The following is a 21125-nucleotide window of genomic DNA, read 5'->3' on the forward strand; positions in this document are numbered from 1 at the left end:
CTCTTCCCATGAATCTAGAGTCCTCAGCTGCTCCCTCTCTCCGTGTCCCCATCTCTGCCTCCATCTCTGGTATCACTGCTTCTCTGGTAAGGTCTCGCATTCTGCTTGTGCTCTTCTCCCTTAATGGTCCTAGCGTCCTTTGTTTCTGGACTGTAAGATTAACTACTCCCCTGTTTTTGTTACAAAACTTCTACCTTTACAATTGTGACAGTCGCAATTAGTCATGATAGCAATCACTCACTGTTGAATCATAAGGATCTTATCCTCATCTCTTTTAACCAGACCCATCTTGACAAGAGGAAAATTATTCAATGGGGACTCTCTCTTCCCCCCATACTTTTAAACTAAACTCCCTCTTGAAACCTTGTAAGCCAGTCACTTCGTTCCTTTATCGCCCCCTCATTTTAGGTAGCCAATGTCTAAGTTGCCCATCCCTATCTGCCCTGTGTACAGAGGGGATAGCATTGATACTTAATGCGAAGACTCCTTCCCTCTCTGTTGGTCTTTAGAGTTACTGCCTCCATGAGTCCTGGTGTGGTGCTGTGGGTTAATGCGTCACACTGTAAAGTTGTTTGAACTGCAAGGTTGGCAGTTCAAGCTCACCAGCTGCTCCTTGGAAACCCTAAACAGGGTCACTATGTGGCGGAATCTACTTGAAGGCACTTAACAACAACAACAACAACCTCCATCAGTATAGGTCAAGTCCATAAAATTGTAGCAATTTACCCACATTTCCTTTATCAAAAATTGTTGTGTTGGTTTTTTTTATCTTCCTCTAGTTGAGTTCTGATTATCAAGCCATTGAGGCTAGGTCAAGTGGGTACTATCTGCAAGTTTGGGTGTTCTTGTGCACCTCCTCTCACTCCATATCAGCTGGATACTTCACTCTCAGCTCTAGCCCTTTGTGGCTATGTCCTTGTCCATGGGCTCAGGTGGTCCCAGGTCTCACCACACTTTGGAGTTTACTTGTGTTTTATTGACTATGCAAAGACATTTGACTATGTGGATTATAACAAACTATGGTAAACATTGCAAAGAATCGAAATTTCTGAACACTTAATTGTGCTCATGCAGAACCAGTACTTAGACCTAGAGTCAGTCATTCAAACAGAATAAGGGGATACTATGTGGTTTAGGAGCTCTGCTAGCGTAGTAGTTATGAATCAGGCTGCTAATCTCACAGACAGCAGTTTGAAACTACCAGCTGTTCCGGGGGAGAAAGATTTACAGCCTCAGAAACCCTGTACAGGGTCACTATGAGTCGGAACCGACTCCACGGCAGATAACAACAACAACAACATATGGTTTAAAGTCAGGAAAGACGTGCGTCAGGGTTGTATCCTTTCACCATACTTATTTACCCTGTATTCCTAGCAATAATCCAAGAAGCTGGACTATATGAAATAGAACATGGCATCAGGATTGGTGGAAGGCTCATTAACAATGTTTTATATGCTGATGACACTACCTTGTTTGCTGAAAGCAAAGAGAACTTGAAGCACTTGCTGATGAAGATCAAAGAATACAGGCTTTAGTATGGATTACAGCTCAATGTAGGAAAAATAAATCCTCACAACTGGACCAATGAACATTATCATTACAAATGGAGTTGTCAAGGATTTCATTTTACTTGGATCCACAACCAACACTTCTGGAAGCAGCAACCAAGAAATCAAATGATGTACCGTGTTGAGTAAATCTGCTACAGAAGACTTCTGCATCTCAAAGATGTCACTTTGAGGACTAAGGTGTGCCAGATTCAAGTCATGCTATTTTCAATCACCATGATACATGTAAAAGCTGGACAATGAATAAAGAACATTGTAGAAGAATCGATATGTTTGAATTACATTGTTGGCAAAGAATATTGAAAGTACCATAGACTGCCAGAAGAGCAAACAAATCCATATTGAAGTACAACCAGAATGCTTCTTAGAAGGAAGGATGGTGAGATGTCTCACATACTTTGGACATGTTAACAGAAGGGGTCAGTCCCTGGAGGACATCATGCTTGGTAATGTATCAGTTCTGAGAAAAAGAGGAAGACCCTAATGTGATGGACTTCAGATTGGTTGTGACAATAGGCACTAACATAAGAACATCTGTGAGGATGGTGCCGGACCATGTGTGTTTTGTTCATTTGTGCACAGGGTTGCTATGAATAGGAACTAACTCAACAGAACTGAACAACAAATTTGGGCTCACTTGGGATTAAATGTGGTATGAAGTCCCACATAATCTCCTTACCTCCCACTTCCCATGATCTCTCTGAGTTGTTGTTGTTAAGTGCTTTCATGTTGGTTCTAACTCATAGCAACCCTGTATATGGTTTCTGAGGAGAGGATGGTGGGTTTGAACCACCGACATTATGGTTATCCTACATTGCCACACCAGGACTCTAACTGGCACATAGGAGATATTTTTTTTTTCCAGTTCTACTATTCAGCTCTGGTAGCGTAGTGGTTACGAATCAAACTGTGAACCGCAAGGTCAGCAGTTCGAAACTACCAGCTGTTCCGCGGGAGAAAGATGAGGCTTTCTGCTCCCATAAAGATTTACAGCCTCAGAAGCCCCGTACAGGGTCACTATGAGTTGGAACCGACTCCATGGCACATAACAACAACAACTATTATTTATGTTTTTTTAATATTTTTGAAAATATATAATTTTTTTTACAATATTTTCAACTTAAACACTATTCACACCGAACATGTATGGCAGCTTAACCTACCCAAATATGAAGTTTAAGAAGCCAAAACTGTTTTAGCTTTGTTAAAAGAAAAGTAGCGCTGCAGACTATTGTGATAGTTAACAAAGCCAGGAAAAACACCACTCAAATCAGAATGTCACAATTTCTTTCTTCAGTTGACTATGCGTTGGTCAAATGCTGGCATTCATACAGGCATAGCTCTGACTCAGTGGATTCCTTAGAAGATGGCACATCTCCAATCACCTATACTTTATAAATATCGGTAAAAACACTGAGTGAATCATTACTGCTTTGAAAGGATCATAACTTAGAAGACGTAACAATGGACACAGTTAACAAAGGTAGTATCATTATTTTATAGTTTTTGCTGTTAAGTGCCATTGAATTGGTTCCAACTAACAATGACCCTGTACAGGGTTTCTGAGGAGTAGCTGGTGGGTTTGAACCACCAACCTTGTGGTTAGTAGTCCAGTGCTTATCCTACAGCACCACACCAGGAGTCTGTTCCTTTCATATAACTCAATGTACAAATGTATTTTGGACAATGATGCTTTTAAGGATCTGTGCTAGGTGTGAAGTTGGAGGGCATAAACAGAAAGAACAACTATAGATTTCTGGCCTCACCAGTAAAGGAACAGGGAAGGCCCAGGGTGTGTATAATGAAATCAATCTAAACAAATATATACAACATTTCATTTTCAAGTAAATTCAACAAAATTATAGTTGAGAATATGTGGCAGGGTGAAACATCAGTGTTATTAGGTGACAAGCTTAGTTTTAAAAACTTCTTAATTATTAGCTAGATAAAAAGCATTTCCCTGGCAAAAGAACCCATTCAATTAAAAGTACGGTCAATGGCATTGAAGAACTGTGATACTCACTCCTTTATCATTTGTTTGAAATGGTCGTTGGTAACATGTAACAGAAACAAACTTTTCACTTAGATTTTTCTAATATAAAAACATAATCTTGATTATAACATGTTCATACTACCATATTACAAATGATCAACTAAACTATAAATTGTATGCACTATCTACTAATTACTAGAACAACTTAAGTTTTTGTTTTTTGAAATTTCAGAGTAATGGTAAAGCCTAATTAGATCAATCATTTTAATGCACGCTGATTTCAGCTCTGGCACAGGTTGACTCTTCATTTGCCTCTGACCAAGTTATTTGGACTTGGTAAGTCTCCATATCTTTGCTATAAAATGGGGCTATGAGAATAAGGGATACAGTGCACTGAGCAGAGTGCTTAGGGTATGGGAAGGATTCATGAAGCCATTGGCTAAGGCTACTGCTATTGAAATAGGCCCGAGCAGATTTCACTAACCTAGGAAAACAAGCAGTTAAAGAGAAAAGTGCTTAGAAAGCATTCCTACTCATATATTACTTTATCTTTTAAGTTTTAAACATCTTAAGTATTGCTTCATACTCGAAATGTCAGTAACTGTAAAAACCTCATTAAATAATGTATCATTTTCTGCACACTTTAACCATACTTACTCTAGTACAAGTATTAAAACGTATTTCTTTCAATGACCTAAAGAGGCATATAAATACTCATTTTGAAAGGTATATTATATTTTGTGAGTGAGTCATCCACTATCTCATAGTATTTAATAAGTCAGTGAATACATTATCATGTTTCATCTCTTACCCATTAGGTTGTAATGGCTCTAAGGAAGGAAATGTATATAGTTTTGGTAACTTTCATACTACCTTATTGGACACAAATGAGTTTCAACCTAGGCAATGTCGTAGAAGCAGTACTGCACTAATGGTAGGGAAATGTAGGTTTTAGCTGGCTAACTGTACACAAGTCTTCTAAAGCCACTTTGTTGTTGTTAGGTGCCATCGAGTCGGTACCGACTCATAACAACTTTATGCACAGCAGAATGAAACACTGCCCAGTCCTGGGCCAACCTCACTACTGTTGCCACACTTGAGTCCATCAATGCTGTCACTTGGCCAATCCATCTCATTGGGGGTCTTCCTCTTTTTCTCTGACCCTCCACCTTACCAAACATGATATCCTTCTCCAGCGACTGGTCCCTCCAGACAATATGTACGAAGTATGAGAGACAAAGTTTGGCCATCTTGGCGTCCAAGGAGCACTTTGGCTGCACTTCTTCCAAAATGAATCTATTGGTTCTTTTGGCAGCCCATGGCACTTTCAATATTCACCTCCAACACCATAACTCAAAGCATCAATTCTTCTATGGTCTTCTTTATTCACTGCCCTGCTTTTGCATGCATATAAGGTTACTGAAAATACCATGGCTTGGGTTAGGTGCACCTTAGTTCTCAAGCTGACATCTTTGCTCTTCAACACTTTAAAAAGTTCCTGTGCAGCAGATTTGCCTAATGAAATACGTCATCTGATCTCTCGACTGCTGCTTCCACAAATGTTGATAGTTGATCCAAGAAGAATGAAGTCCTTGACAACTTTAATCTTTTCTCTGTTGATAAGAATGTTGTTTATTGGTCCAGTGGTGAGGATTTTTGTTTTCTTGACATTGAGATGTAATCCATACTGAAGGCTATGCTCTTTGATCTTCATCAGTAAATATTTTAAGTCCTCTTCACTTTCAGCAAGCAAGGTTGTATCATCTGCATAAAGCAGGTTGTTGAGTCTTCCTCCAATCCTGATGCCATGTTTTTCTTCATAGAACCCAGCTTCTCGTATTATTTGCTCAGCACACAGGTTGAATAAGTATGGTGAAAGAATACAACCTTGTTGCACACCTTTCTTAATTTTAAGACATTCAGTGTTCCCATGTTCTGTTCGAACACCTACATCTTGGTCCAGGTACAGATTCCTCATGAGCACAATTAAGTGTTCAGAAATATTCATACTTCACAATGTTGTCCATAGCTTGTCATGATCCACATAATCGAAAGCCTTTGCATTGTCAATAAAGCACAGGTAAACATCTTTCTGATACTCTCTGCTTTCAGCCAAGATCCATCGGACTTCATCAATGATATCCCTCATTCCACGGCCTCTTCTGAATCCAGCTTGAACCTCTGGAAGTTCCCTGTCAATGTATGCTTGCAGCTGTCTCTGTATTACCTTTAGTAAAACTTTACTCACATGGGATATCAAGGAGATTGTCCAATGATTTCTGCATTCTTTAGGCTTCAGATTATGCCTTAGCAATGTTCTTTTCCATAGATGACATTTGGGTTCCTTTTCAGTGCTAGCAAAAGGAATTTTTACCAGCATTCATCATACTAATAATGGACACACAGTTCAATTTTCCCATATCTACAGGTTGAAAGAAATCGGATCCTAAATTACATATGTTCACACATAAACACTTGAACTCAGTCCTTGTAGCTGCCCATTGCATAAAACACAAGTCCTTACATCTTCTTTAAAAACAGCAAACTCTGCCCTTGTAGCATTCTCTTTCCCCAGCCCTGTTTAATTTCTTCTTAGTACTCACCACCATCTGACATACTCTATGTTATCTGTTTGTTGTCTAGCTTCCTCTACTCCAATCTAAATTTCATGAGGACAGGAATTTTGTCTGTTTGGCTCATTGCTACATCCACAGCACCCGAAACATGGTCTAACACATAATAGCTTAACAAGTATTTGATGAATAAATGGGTTAATGAAGATTATTTAAGATCTTTTGCCAATTGCCTTTCTACACACCATAATTTGTATTTCAACCAACATAGCTTCTCCCTGTAACCAGAGTTTCTGAATCTTATCTCATATCCAAATTATTCACATCTCTGCATTATTTAAGGATATCCATCTTTCACCCTATCCTTTCTTGTCATATCATTTTTTCATTCATTCAGTTAAAGATTTATTGATTGCTTATTATGATTCAAGAGGTGTGCTAAATGCTGGGGACATTACAGCTTTTGTCTACTGCTTTATTCAAGATTCAGCTATTTCTGTTCTTGGTGTCTTGGTACTGGTGCCTCTGCCTTTATTGCCCTTCCTTTGAATCTTTAATAGTTACAATACCCTGTGGAGAAAAATCTCTTTGATTTGGTTATTTGCTATCCAATTTTGAATGGAATTCTTCTACTAGTGAGTTAATAGAGCAGAAAGCAAGTGATGCTCACTTCTAAGGAGTTGATAAAAGTATCAGTTTAGAGTTGATTTTGGGTCACTGGAATAGATGCTGTTTCCAAAATAGAGATGAACAAAATTCCAGTTTCATGAGATCTAACTGTTTGGGACCTAAATTTTCCTGAATTTTCCATAAGCCCTTATCTATCTCTATCCCAGAGGCTATCTAAGTATGCTTCCATGTATCCTGAAAATGCTTAACTAATCTCTCATCTTTAGCTTCAATGTCACTATTATCTGTTGCCTGGGCTAAATAGGAGACTAAGCCCCGAATTGACAGGGCGCACTGATGTCAAACCATGCCAACCAGCAGGCCTGTCTGTGCCTTTTACTAAGGTTTTGGGAACACTTAATACCTCCACCCCAGCATTTCCAAAATTGTGTTCTGTGGATCTCTTGATTCCTGAAAGATGATAACAAGAGTTCTGCAGCAAGAGGGTTCCATGGCCAAATAAGTTTGGGAATGTTACATTCTGTACCTCCCACGTGGGGATGCAGAGTACATAATGAGAATATTCATGTGTTTATAAATGTTTAACTTTGTTAAGCTCAATGTTTCCCAATCTAATTTGATCATGGAACTTCTTATCCACAAACCACAATTACCATCTGAAAGGGCACTACTGCTTAGGAGAAAGCTATTTAGCAAATGTTTTTTTTTGCCTTCATCTTATATCCAAATAAATAACAAATGCCTCTGAGGGTGAGCCATAACAAGGATAGGGGCTGACTCTGGAGCAGACCATCAATTGCTCTTAGTAAGGTTAAGCTGAGTTGAAGAAAATTAAATAAGTTCATGAGAGCCAAAATACGACCTTCAGCATCCTACCTGAATTTAGAGACCATCTCAAGAACAGATTTGATGCATTAAACACTAATGAAAATTAATTAAACACTGAAAGTCAGAGGAGTTGTGTGTGGTGACATCAAGAATATCATACAGGAAGAAAGTAAAGGGTCACTAAAATGACAGGAAAGAGAAAATACCAAAGTGAATGTTCGAAAAGACTCTGAAAGTTGCTCTTGAATGTAGAGACACTAAACCGAGTGGAAGAAATAATGAACTAAAAGAGCTGAACAGAAAATTTCAAAGGGCAGCTTGAAAAGACAAAATAAAGTATTATAATGAAATAATGCAAAGGCCTGGAGTTAGAAAACCAAAAGTGAAGAACTCAGAATTTCTTAAGCTAAGAGAACTGAAGAGAACATTCAAGCATTGACTTGAAATATTAAAGGATTCTATGAGCAAAATATTGAAGCAGCAAAGGAAAATGCAAGGAATACACAGAGTTACTATATCAAAAAGAAATGGTTGACGTCCAACCATTCCAGGAGGTAACGTGTGATCAAGAGCTGGTGGTATCGAAGGAAGAAATTCAAGCTGAATTGAAGGCATCAATGAAAAACAAGGCTCCAGGAATTGAGAAATACCAATTAAAATGTTTCAAAAACTGATTCAGTGCTGGAAGCACTCACTAGTTTATGCCAAGAAATTTGGAAGACCTGACTAGTTAACTGGAAGAGATCCATATCTGTGCCCATGACAAAGAATAGTGACCAGACAGAATGCAAAAATTATTGAACATCAGTATCACACATAAATAATATTTTGCCAGAGATAATTCAACAGGGAGCTGGTAGAAATTCAAGATGGATTAAGAATAGGGTGTGGAGGGAGGGATATTATTGCTAACATCAGATGTCATTGACTAAAAACAGAGAATCCCAGAAAGATGTTTACTTGTGTTCCACTGAATACACAAAGGTATTTGACTATGTGAATCATAGCAAATCATGGATAACATTGTGAGGAATGGGATTTCCAGAACACTTAGTTGTGCTCATGCAGAACCTACATATAGACCAAGAAGCAGTCATTCGAATAGTAGTGCATAGTTTAAAATCAAGAAATGTGTGCATCAGTGTTGTGTCCTTCCACCATACTTATTCAGGCTGTTTGCTGAGCAAACAATTCAAGAAACTGAACTATATGAAGAAGAACATAGCATCAGAATTGGAGGAAGGCTCATTAACAACCTTTGCTTGCTGAAAGCAAAGAGGACTTGAAGCACTTGCTGATGACGATCAAAGAATATAGCCTTCCATGTGGATTACAACTTAGTCTAAAGAAAAAAAAAAAAAAATCCTCACAACTGGACATAAAAATAACATCATGGTAAATGGAGAAAAGATTGATGTTATCAAGGATTTAGTTTGTTTAGATCTATAGTTAAAGCTCGTGGAAGCAATAGTCAATAAATTAAATGACATACTGCATTGAGCAACTCTGCTGCAAAAGACCTCTTTAAAGTGTCAAAGAGCAAAACTATCAGCTTGAGGACTAAGGTGTGCTTGACTGAAGCCATGGTATTTTCAGTCATGCATGTGAAAATTGGACAATTAATCAGGAAGACTGTAGAAGAATTGATGCACTTGAATTATGGTGTTTGTGAAGAATATTGAAAGTGGACTGCCAGAAGAACAAACAAATCTATCTAAGAAGAAGTACAACCAGAACACTCCTTAGAATCATGGATGGCAAGACTTCGCCTGTTGTACTTTGGACATGTTATCAGGAGGACCAGTCCCTGGAGAAGGACATCATGCTGGGTAAGTTAGAGGGTCAGAGAAAAAGGGGAAGATCTCCAACATGAAGAACTGACAAGAGTGGCTGCAATATCGGGCTCAAACATAACAATCATGAGGATCAGTCAGTGTTTCATTCTGTTGTGCATAAGATCGCTATGAGTCAGAGCTAACTAAACAGCACTTAACAACCACAACGAGAGTAAGCAACGAAATATGAATGTATCTGTCTCATAGCAGTTATTGGGGGTCAGATCAAGTATGGTTTTGTGAAATAAATACTAGACTTAGAGTCAGAAAATCTGTGATTTTGTTTTATTCTCTGTCACAGAATTAATATATGTTGTTGGTAAATCAGTTCACCTCTGAGCCTCAATTTCTTCTCTTGTGAAGGAGCCACATGGTAGAACACCCATACTGCATTCTTTGAAACTGCTGGCCAGAATGAGTTCATGACTAGGCAGTCACTCAGATACCTTCTCTTGAGAATTTCAGCTGAGAAACACATCATGAACACTTGAACTGGAAAGTGTGGCGTTAGGCCTAGAAATAGCTACCAGGGAGAGCCAGAAGCCAAGAGCCTTGCAAGAAAACCAAGATGGATAGAGAATGGAGATTTAGAGAGGAGCATAGATGAGAGGCCATTAGAGAAAGAAACCAAGAAGGATGCTCAATGATCTTTCAGTTCCTGTGGCTCTATCTGAACTTCATGCAATTGGATTCTAAGGTATTTCCCTATAACCTTTTAATAAAGCCTCTTTTTTTCTTGAACTAGTTTGAGTGGTTTTCTGTTGTGGGAAACTGAAGAGTCATAACCAAAACAATCTGTTAACTACTTAGGTAGGGCAAATAATATTAGAATAATATGTGTTCGATTTACCTACTTCATGGAGCTTGTGAGAGAAGCAACTAAGAAAATGATGGGATTCCATTATCAACATTAGCAGTAGCAGCTCAGGATTATGTTCCAGTGAAAGAATACAGACCCAAAAAACTACTTTTTTCATAACTTTCTTGTCTCCTTTCTTTTCCACTAAGGAAAGACTATCTTCTTTCTGTCAACATCCTCCTTTGAGCCTCATTGCACTGCACTTATGTATCAATTATTGTTTCATATTTAAATTAAAAAGAAATATAAAATTAACAATGATTTGATTTAAAAAGCATTATTCTAAGTGGATTTGGGGGGCCTATGCTCTTAAAGTCCTCTTTCAGGTGACTAATGCCTTCAACTCTGAAAATGGAGATACATGATTCCTGGACATGAAACTTCAGGTGCCCTAAGCCCCTAATAAGTCTTGGACTGCTTACCATAAGGTCAGTAATTCAAACACACTAGCTGTTCCTCAGAAACCCTCTATAGGGTTGCTATAAGTCAGAACTGATTTAACAACACTTAGCAACAACAACAAGGCCCTAAAGACTCAAAGAAGTATTTCGAATGAAAACTGGAAATAAATGAAGTCTGCGGTGAATTTACGTTAGCCTGGATGATAGGGGAGTGCTGGTGGTTTAGTGCTGGTGGTTAAGCCAATGCTTAACTCAAGGTTGGCAGCTGAAACCTACCAGCTTCTCCATGGAAGAAAGACGAAGCTGTCTCCTCCCATAAAGCAGTACTTTGACTCTGTTCTACAAGTCACCATGAATCAGAATCCAATCAGTGGCAATGGCTTTAGTTTGGTTTAGGTAGTTGGAGCCCTAGTGGTACAATGGCTAAAGTGCTTGGCTGTTAACAAAAAGGTTGATGATTGGAACCTACCAGCTGCTCCCAGGGGAAAAATGTGGCTGTCTGCATTGCTAAACATTTATAGCCTTGGAAATTCTATGGGGTAGTTATAAGCTGAAATTGATTCGATGGTAATGGGATTTTGCTTTTGTTGTTTTGTTTTGGAGTAGGGAAGTCTTAAGAAGATACAGGTGTATACTGTAAATTAGCAATAAATAAAAAATTAAAAGTTCTTATTTGAAACTAGCTTAATTGGCATATTTTTTTGGATGTTCAATTTCCAAAGATGGAAACTGATGATGTACAGTTCTACTACAAGGTTATTTTGTAGGTCAGCATGAATTTATATTCTGGAGCAAGAGAAGAGAGGTAAGCAATAATCATTTCTCAACAGGCTTCCTGTGGTCTTTTACCTTAGGAGACTTTTCTGCTTCTCTAATGCAGGAGGGAAAGATGAGTTACCAAAACTGTACTTTGAAGGGAAGAAAATTAATGATGACTTAATTGCATTTGCAAATAATGCCTTAGAGGGAACAAGGCCTCATTATATATATATATATATTCCATTAAAATATGCCTTCTGAAATAGTAACAGCAATTAAAAAATTTTTTAAACTATATATAGAAGGCTATTGTGTGTACACAACAAGGCAACAGGAATTGATGGAATAAAAATTGAAATCTTTCAACAAAGTGAGGTGGCACTGGAGGAACTCACTCATCTCTGCAAATAAATTTGGAAGACAACTATCTGGCCGACTAATTGGAAGAGATCCATATTTGTGACCATTCCAAAGAGAGGTGACCCAACGGAATGCGGAAATCATTGACAATCTCTTTGATATCTCAAGTGAGTTTTGCTAAAGGTAATACAAAAACGGCTACAATCATACATTGACAGAGAACTTCCAGAGTTTCAAGCTGGATTCAGAAGAGGCCGTGGAACGAGGGATATCATGGCTGATGTCCTATGGATCTTGGCTGAAAGCAGAGAATATCAGAAAGATGTTTACCTGTGCTTTATTGACTATGCAAAGGCTTTCGATTGTGTGGATCATGACAAACGATGGACAACATTGTGAAGTATGAGTATTACGGAACACTTAACTGTACTCATGAGGAATCTGTACACGGACCAAGAAGCAGTTGTTTGAATAGAACATGGGAACACTGATTGGTTTAATATTAAGAAAGGTGTGCATCAAGGTTGTATTCTTTCACCATACTTATTCAACCTGTATGTTGAGCAAATAATCTGAGAAGCTGGGTTCTATGAAGAAAAACGTGGCATCAGGATTGGATGAAGTCTCATTAACAACCTGCGATATGCAGATGATACAACCTTGCTTGCTGAAAGTGAAGAGGTCTTGAAACATTTACTGATGATGATCAAGGAACACAGCCTTCAGTATGGATTACATCTCAATGTAAAGAAAGCAAAAATCCTCACCACTGGACCAATAAACAGCATTCTTATCAATGGAGAAAAGATCAAAGTTGTCAAGGACTTCATTTTTCTTGGCTCAACTATCAACACTCATAGAAGCAGCAGTCAAGAAATCAAACGACATATTGCATTAGGTAAATCTGCTGCACAAGAACTTTTTAAAGTGTTGAAGAGCAAAGATGTCAGCTTGAGGACTAAGGTGTGCCTGACCCACGCCATGCTATTTTCAGTAACCTTATATGCATGCGAAAGCTGTGCAAGGAATAAGGAAGACTGTAGAAGAATTGATGCTTTTGAGTTATGGTGCTGGAGGAGAATATTGAAAGTGCCATGGGCTGCCAAAAGAACCAATAGATCCATTTTGGAGGAAGTGCAGCCAGAGTGCTCCTTGGAGGTCAGGATGGACAAACTTCGTCTCTCATACTTCGGACATATTGTCAGGAGGGACCAGTCACTGGAGAAGGATATCATGTTTGGTAAGGTGGAGGGTCAGAGAAAAAGAGGAAGACCCCAACTAGATGGATTGGCCAAGTGGCAGCATCGATGGACTCAAGCGTGGCAACAGTAGTGAGGTTGGCCCAGGATCAGGCAGTGTTTTGTTCTGCTGTGCATAAGGTCGCTATGGATCAGTACCAACTCAATGACACCTAACAACAACAACAACAACTGTGTGTTTAAAAAGAGTTCTGGTTAGCAAAATGGTTAAAAGGACTCTACCACTACCCAAAAGGGGTACTGGTGGCACTATAGTACTAGGCTGCTATCCACAATGCAGTTTAAATCCAGCAGTTGGATCTCAGTGCAGGAGAAAGATGAAGCTTTCTGCTCCAGTGAAGTTTCACAGCCTCAGAAACCCTATACAGGGTTGCTATGAGTCAGAACCAACTCTATGGTAGAAACAGCAACAAGTGCACTGTACTTGATGTAGCCATCAGTTGTCTGCATGCCCCAGGCTGTGAGGCCCTGAAGGAAGAAACGTAGAGCATGGTGCCTAACACATAGTGGGCTCAATAAATACTTATTACATAGAATCACCTGAGGGGTCTGTGAGTAGTAATGTAAAGGAGAGCTACAAGAATGTTTGCTTACCTTAGACTTTGTAGCCATTGGAGTCCTCTGGATGTATGTATGCCTGGTCTGAATCTTGGAACTATTAATGTTTTAAGCCAGATAATTTTTTGTTGGGGTGGCTAGAGGGACTGTCTTGTGCTATAGGATGTTTAGCATTGTCCCCCATTTCCACCCAGTAGATGCCAATAGTGCCTTTTTAGCCAACAAAAGTTATCTTCAGAAATTGCAAAAAATATCCCCTGAGGGGTGGCGGGCAAAGTTGGCCATGGTGGGAAACCACTTGTCTAGTCAGTGTTGATGACATGAACCAGAATGAGAAAGATTATACGTGCTTTTTTCTTTTACGGAATCAATCTTTCTTGATCCTACATATTGAAGCTATTATATTCTTTTGATGATATACTTCCATCTAGTGTCCTCTAGATAGTCTCATATATTTGGAGGTGGGGACACTTTCTAGATTCATCCAAGTAAGTTAAAAAAAAATCCTATTTCTCTCTCAGGGGAGGGGATATATAAGAAATAAATAAAAAATAGAAAACATCCTATACAGAAATTGGACCCATAGCTACGTAGACAGTTAAGCAGAATGAATTTGAGATGGTCTTAGGCCCATGATAGATCCAAGTCCCTAAGCTGAAACTGAGGCATTCTTGAATCCAAAAAGAACCTTTGTATCTTAAAAGAAACTGTCTTCATTTGTTTGCTATGTACCCTTGGAATCTTAACAATAAAACTCCATGGTCATACAAAAGTATCTGTCTGACAGAGATTTTCCCCTTGGCTTTGTTTTTTATTTACTTCCCACTTATGCTAACAGTACCAGGAAGATACCAACATGGAATAAAAAATGTGCTGCTTTAGTAGCTCTTGCTCCTGCAGAGGCACAGTAAGTCATCCTATTAACTGAAGAAATCAGTAGACCTTTGAAATTCTAAAGCGGCAGGATAGCGTTTTATGTCTATTCTTTCTTAAAATAAACAAAAAACAAATTAGAATCTTAGAATGCTGACTTAAGCCTGGCTCATTGGGCAACCTGCTTAAAAATGACTACACATCCATGTCTTAGGGTGAGAGATAATTTATGACAAATAAAGCTCATGAAAAATTCTAATTTCATTCATGTTGCTACAAGTATACCTTCATGCTTTAAAAAAATGTGGGCTGGTAACATTTTTTTACCTCACTTGCAGTGTAGAGTTAGATGTGTGTCCTTACCTCTCCTCCAGTGCATGGAAAAGGATTGGAGTATCTAGAAGTGCAAAGAGCTCCCTTCTTGACGACATCATCTTCCAGGCCAAACATAGCTGAGCAGTTAGTAGCAAAGTACTTGTAAGGCTTCCATGTTTTCCCAAAGTCCTGGGACCGGTCCAGGACCATGGCTGCCGGCCTGGGGGACTTAAACACCATAATTAGGTGAGTGAAGTAGAATTCAGCTTCTAAGTCTAACTGGATCCTTTCTCTGTGCACATCCTCAGCAGACTGCCACCATGTGCGAGGAAACCTGAAGGTCGAATCTGCCATGGCAGATGGCAGGTGAGCCAGGCGAGAATGGGCAGCATTGCATTTGTCACACTGGGGCTGCCGACAAGTCAGATCAGTGTTCTCACTATAGAAGCAGTACAGTTCAGTAGCGTTCTGACCACAAGTGGTGTCTGCCCAGAGTTTTCTCCCTAAAGCCAAATTTCCCATCGGAGGATTACAGGCCTTTTCACAGCGGGCACTTACTCCAGCTACTCCACTCAGTCCTGAGAAAGAGAAAGCATATGTTATTCAAAAAGAAACCCTCTGGAAAGTTCCTCAATTCATCTAGTACATCTACAATGATCAAGTTATCCCACAAGAGCTTAAGACTTTCAGTAAAGGGGGAACTGCATCAAATTAGAGCTAGGACAGTATTCTGCATTTGTGCATGCAGAGGCACGTGTGTGTGTGTAGTGTCTAATTTTAAGATTCACATAAGATACAATGAAATTACTTTGAGTCAAGGGGAAGGGGAGGGAAAATGGAAACACTGGGATAAAGAGTACTGGCCAAAAACTTTTCTAGTACTCTGCTTTATAAACATTCCCTATAGTTGAAAGGTAAAGATTTATCTTTGGAGTCATGACTTATCACGAAAACACTATGTTTAAAAGACTACTTTAGTCTCTCAAATATAATTTGAGTCCTTAAATATGATCTAGGATGTTTATGGAGGAGCCTTGGCAGCATAGTGAGCTCTCTGTTGAGCAGCTAACTGCAAGGTCAGCAGTTCGAATCTACCAACTGCTCCATGGGAGAAAGATGAGGATTTTTGCTCCTGTAAAGATTTGCTCTTGTTAAGTACCTCTGAGCCAATTCCTACCCACAGCAACCCTGTATAGGGTTTCCAAGGAGCACCTGGTGAGTTTGAATCAATGACCTTGCAGTTTAAATCAACTTTGTGATCCAGTGCCACACCAGGACTCTCAGAAATCCTATGTAGGGTTGCTTTGAGTCGGAACTGACTCTACAGCATACAACCACCACCACTACCACCAGTATGTTTACAAGAATGCATTTAGAAGGAATTGTAAAATCCTCTTTTCTCTGTTTTAAGTCAATGAGGTGATCTATTCCCTAGTAAAAGCAATGTGAAATGTTTAATAAATATATAATGGATCTCACTTAGGTTGGAGCTCAAATGCATAACATCCATTTCTAATATTAAGTAAGTGTAATTATGAGGGGAAAAAACCAACCAACTCTAACTGCCAAGTGGCAGTAAGCTTATTTTGCATACTCTCTGCCTCTGGAGTACAACCTATGACAGTTATACAGTAGTTACCTGTTTGCTCAACAGGAGAATGTTTACAGTCTGGCAGCCACTAACAGCACCTTTAAACATTATCTGTGAACTAAAACACCTTCTTAAAGATACACACTCTTTCACCCAAACAAAAGGCCAACAGACTTGAATGTCTCAAAATGACTTAAGATGATAAACATTATCCTCTTCATTCACATTCTGGCTACATAGTTTAATCTTTTAATTTGTGTTTGTCATTCTTATGAATGCCTTAAACAAAATCATCTATTTTAAAAGCTAAAACAAAGAGGAAAAGAAGAAAAAGGAAGTCAAACCCCAAATTCTGGCTAATTGAATGTTGCTGTTTCTTAAAAAGGAGCACCTCTGAACTGTCATCACTGTACTGTGGGAAGAAGCCAAAAGGCAATTTAGACAAAAACAGACACTTTTCACACTCTGACCGACAAACACACAGCCTGGAAACCAAAATAAGGGGCTTCCTTAGACGTATTCTTTATATGTCATATTAAAGTGGCTTTCTGCTTGGGCTCTGTTTTCCATTGTTCTGATTAGCTGGGGCAACAATTGGTTGTGGTCAGGATCACACAAACACACAGTGTGCTGTGACTCACCTGTAAAGCATTTCTGGGAAAATTATATACTGCCCGTACAAGTATTTTTGACTTGAAACACTTGCTTTGTGATATTTATTTACAACCTCTTGATTGCTTGCATGTTTTTTGCCATAGCACGGTTTGGAAAAGGGAAAGGTTTATTAAAGTTCACTTTGTGATTAAAGGAGCGTGCTTAAGCGCACACAAGGATGCACAAGTAAAAAGAGTTAAAGTTAAATCTCAAAGCTTTAATGGCTCCATGGGGGAAAATACGAAATAATTTAAAATTCCTCCAAACTTCTAAGAAGCCCTGAGAAGATTTGAGCCAAATAAATACTCAATAGGCAAAATAGATCCCTAGGGGAATGACCCTCCAAGTACAGCAAGGATGCTCTTAGGAGCTTGACTACTTGGGGATGCAGGCGCTACAACTTGATTTTCCTGTGTGCGGGGCTCTGGGGTGAGAGGAACGGCTAAAGGGAAGACAGATGCGAGACAACGCTCGCTATTCACGCGGCCATTCTTCCAATTCACCCTTCCCTTTCTAAAGAAGGCGAGAAAGTTATGGGACACATCTCCGGATGTCTAGAGAAGTCCTTTTCTTTCTCCCTTATACTCAGAATTGCAAACCAGTTGATCCGCAAGAGACAGAGAGAGGAGCACATGGGGCACCAGAATTAAGAACCAGCGAGCTAGGACAACGACAGTAGAAGAAAAGCCGGCAGGGAGTGGGAGGGATAGGGCATCTGACGACGCCTCTACCGGTCGTCCAGTTACCGAGACAGGGAGGAGACCCGCCTCCGACCTCCCGCAGAGCCTCGGCCAGGGTACCAGTTCCCTAGGGGCGGCCAGCCGGCTCCGTGCAAGTAAATCCACAGTGCTCACCACCTATGGCCAGGCCCGGGGTCTCACTACGTTCCAGACACGTCTCCGGCGAGTGGGCCTTCTCCATACCCCAGGTGTTCCTACCTGGTTCCCCAGTAGCCATCATGAGGCCAGGGCGACTGTGAGCCCTCTTAACAAGAGACCCGCCCTGGCCCACGCGCGCCCAGGGTCGCTGAGCCATCCCTCCCCATCATTCCTCAGGCCATGAAGTGCCTGGGGATGGCGAGCTGAGTCCTTTGTTCCCTGACAAAGTAGAAAGGCAGTTTTTACAAGCCAAAACCCAGAGGTGAAAAAAAAAAAAAAAAAACATGGTCGCTGTATCCCCGGCTGGGCGCACCCAGGATATTGGGTTATCCCATGGTATGTGATTCTCAGCTGCAAAAACAAAACAAAACAAAAATCAATAGGATTTAAAACTGCGGAGACTCGGGAAAAGGAGCCCGGAACATGGCCACTCATTTCATCCTGGGCAGCCGAGCTCTGCGCTCCCAGCCTGGATTCCCCCGTACCCCGGAGTCTCGAGATGGGGAGTAGAAGGCGCGAGGGAAGGAAGGTGGGGGCCCGGCAGCGTCACCACCCACCTGCGGCCACCGCGGAGCAGCCCCAGATCAGCAGCAGCAGCCGCGCGCAGCTCCCCATGGCCGGGGTGAACCGGGAGGAGCCGGACCAGCGGGTGCAGGAGGGAGTCAAGACCACTCGGCTGTGGGATGAAGCGCCTACACTCCTCGGGAGGGAACTGGGTTAGTTCCTCCTTCAGGGCCGTCGGGCTCCGTCAGTGGTCGCCAGCGGCGAGCAGCCGCGGGCCGGGACCTCGCCGCGCTGGGGGGCGAGCCTGGGGCACCAGCCTGGCGGGGCCAGGACACCTCTGGGGCGGCGGAAGCACCGCGACCATAGCCGGCCTGGCCGGCGGAGCGACCCTGCGGGCTCCTCCGCCACTCGCCCGGGGCTCAGCGCCCGCAGCAGTCGCTGAACTTTGCGAGACCTTTCACTTCCCGGCCGCCGCCGCCGCCGCCGCCACCGCCTCCTGGGCGTCCTCCTCCGCTTTGACCACCTCCTCTTGCTGCTGTGTCTGGGTCCCGTCCTTCTCCATGGGCAGTTCCATGGGATGCATTTTTATTGCACCGACACCGCGGCGCTCCGGTGCCAGCCCTCCTCCCTCTAGCACCTCCACCCCTTCCTCCTGCCCGCCCCCGGCGCTTGACAGCCTCGGCGGTGGAGTTCGCGCGGCCCAGTTAGCGCGGTCGCCGCCGCCGCCTGGGGAGGGGTCCTGGAGCCCCGGCCAGTCACCCTCGCTGCTTCTGGCCCTCGGATCTCGCCCTCCTCAGCCCCAGCGCCCACAGGTCACCTTTGCCCCCAGTCTCACTCTCGCCCCTCCCGACTCTTGCTCTGCATCTCCCTGCGTGACCCCCCTGGTGCCTTCTAGCACCCACAGGCCTTCTCTGGGAAGTGATCTCCCACCTTCTGGAGGAACATTCCTGAGAGCAGTTGACTCTTCTTGATCAGGTCAGGGCTTGCCAAGGGGCTTAAAAACAGTGAAACAGGCTAGCACCGACTTCCTACACCCCAAGCAAAGGAAACCCTCCTTCCTCATCCCGCCATCCCTTCCTCGGAATCTCACCATCTGGGAACAGAACCCTCCAGTTTAGCACGAAGGCACCGGGCGCGGAGCGCGCAATAACTGCTAAGAAGTGTTTTGTGCTTCTCTGCTGCCTTTTGCCAAAGCATCTTGGATGAAAAAGTCACTGCCTGTTTTATCATAAGATGTACCCACTTTTGTATAAAAGGTGATCCCCTAATTTAGACTCAAGGTTCTATAAAAGGGGGGGTGGCGCGTCACAGGATTAGCCAGTGGGTAGTTGAACATCTCTGTTTAGAGGCTGAGGCATGACAAGAAAATTCCTTTGGTTCATCTTTGCACTCTCATGCAGTATACTGGGCTGGGAAATTAATATGATGAAATAACCTTGTAGGAAACAATTTAGTAGCAACCACAAACAGCTAATTGTGGATAATACTGCTAATGGCTGCTGTTTATGGGAGGACATTAAAAAGCACTGGAGTCGGGGGCTTTCGCAGGTTGTGAAATAAAATTCTCAGTGCACGTATACGTATCACTATGTACACATCAGAAAAGCTGGCAAAAGTTGAGCTGAAAGCAGATTTTCTTTATTGTGCCTCTAAATATTTCCCCCAAAAAAGTACAGATACCGATACCAGTTTGTGTGTGTTAAACACCTTTATTTATTAACTACTGAGCCTGTTTTGTTGTTGTTGTTAAGTACCGTGGAGTCGGTTCCGATTCATAGCCACCCTGTACAGGGTTTCCAAGGCTATAAATCTTTACGGGAGCAGAACGCCTCATCTTTCTCCCGCGGAACAGCTGGTAGTCTCGAACTGCTGACCTTGTGGTTCACAGCCCGATTCGTAACCACTACGCTACCAGAGCTCCATAATACATACCAGTCTTGCATTAATTATATACTTACTTGATTGCCTGTTACTGTTTCTTGTTTCCTCTAATGAGTTCCTTAAAGGGGGTGGTGGTGGTTATGTGCCGCAGTCAGTTCCTACTCATAGTGACCCTGCATAGGGTTTTCCTAGGCTGTAAATCTTTACAGGAACAGAAAGCCTTACCTTTCTCCCACAGAGCCCCCTGGTAGATTTGAACTGCTGACCTTGAGGTTAAAGTCATAACCTCCTATGCTACCAGAGCTCCTTTCCTTGATAGAAAAGTCTTTTATATTTGTTGTTGTTGTTAGGTGCTGTCGAGTTCGCTCAAAGTACTGACCTGTCCTGCGTCAACCTCACAATTGTTATGCTTGAACTCGTTGCGGCTGCCACTGTGCCAATCCATCTTATCTTTTATATTTAGTCTATACAAAACAACTGCTAACCTCAAGGTCAGTGGTTCAAAGTCACTAATCACTCCTCTGAAATCCTATGCATGGTCACTATGAGTTGGAACCAATTCAATGGCACTTAACAACAAAAACTTACAAAGCATTAGGGCACAGTGACTTTGTAGGATAAGCACTAGACTGTGAACCACATAGTTGGCAGTTCAATATCTTTGGGAGAAAAATGAGGCTTTCTGCTCCTGCAAAGAATTACAACCTTGGAAACCCTGTACAGGGTTGCTATGAGTTGGAACCACTCAACGGCATTTAACAACAACATACAAAACGTGATTGTTTTTCTCATATTCTCTATATTTT

General features: G+C 41.5%; 1 protein-coding gene across 2 annotated transcripts in view; it reads right to left on the reverse strand.

The window, feature by feature from the left end:
• NTN4 (netrin 4) overlaps positions 1-18840 on the reverse strand; it is a 193008-nt gene extending 174168 nt beyond the window's left edge. Inside the window, exons 1-2 of one of the 2 annotated variants that reach the window (XM_006871798.1) lie at positions 18492-18840; positions 14860-15389 (exon numbers count right to left, since the gene is read on the reverse strand). In XM_006871798.1, coding sequence (XP_006871860.1) covers positions 14860-15389; positions 18492-18549 — 588 coding nt within the window. In that variant the 5' untranslated portion in view covers positions 18550-18840. The remainder of the gene's footprint in view (positions 1-14859; positions 15390-18491) is intronic. The other variant, XM_006871799.1, reaches the window with a different exon arrangement.
• Positions 18841-21125: the final 2285 nt, after the last annotated feature.

Source organism: Chrysochloris asiatica, unplaced genomic scaffold (genome assembly GCF_000296735.1).
Source record: "Chrysochloris asiatica unplaced genomic scaffold, ChrAsi1.0 scaffold00174, whole genome shotgun sequence".
Classification (NCBI taxonomy): domain Eukaryota; kingdom Metazoa; phylum Chordata; class Mammalia; order Afrosoricida; family Chrysochloridae; genus Chrysochloris; species Chrysochloris asiatica.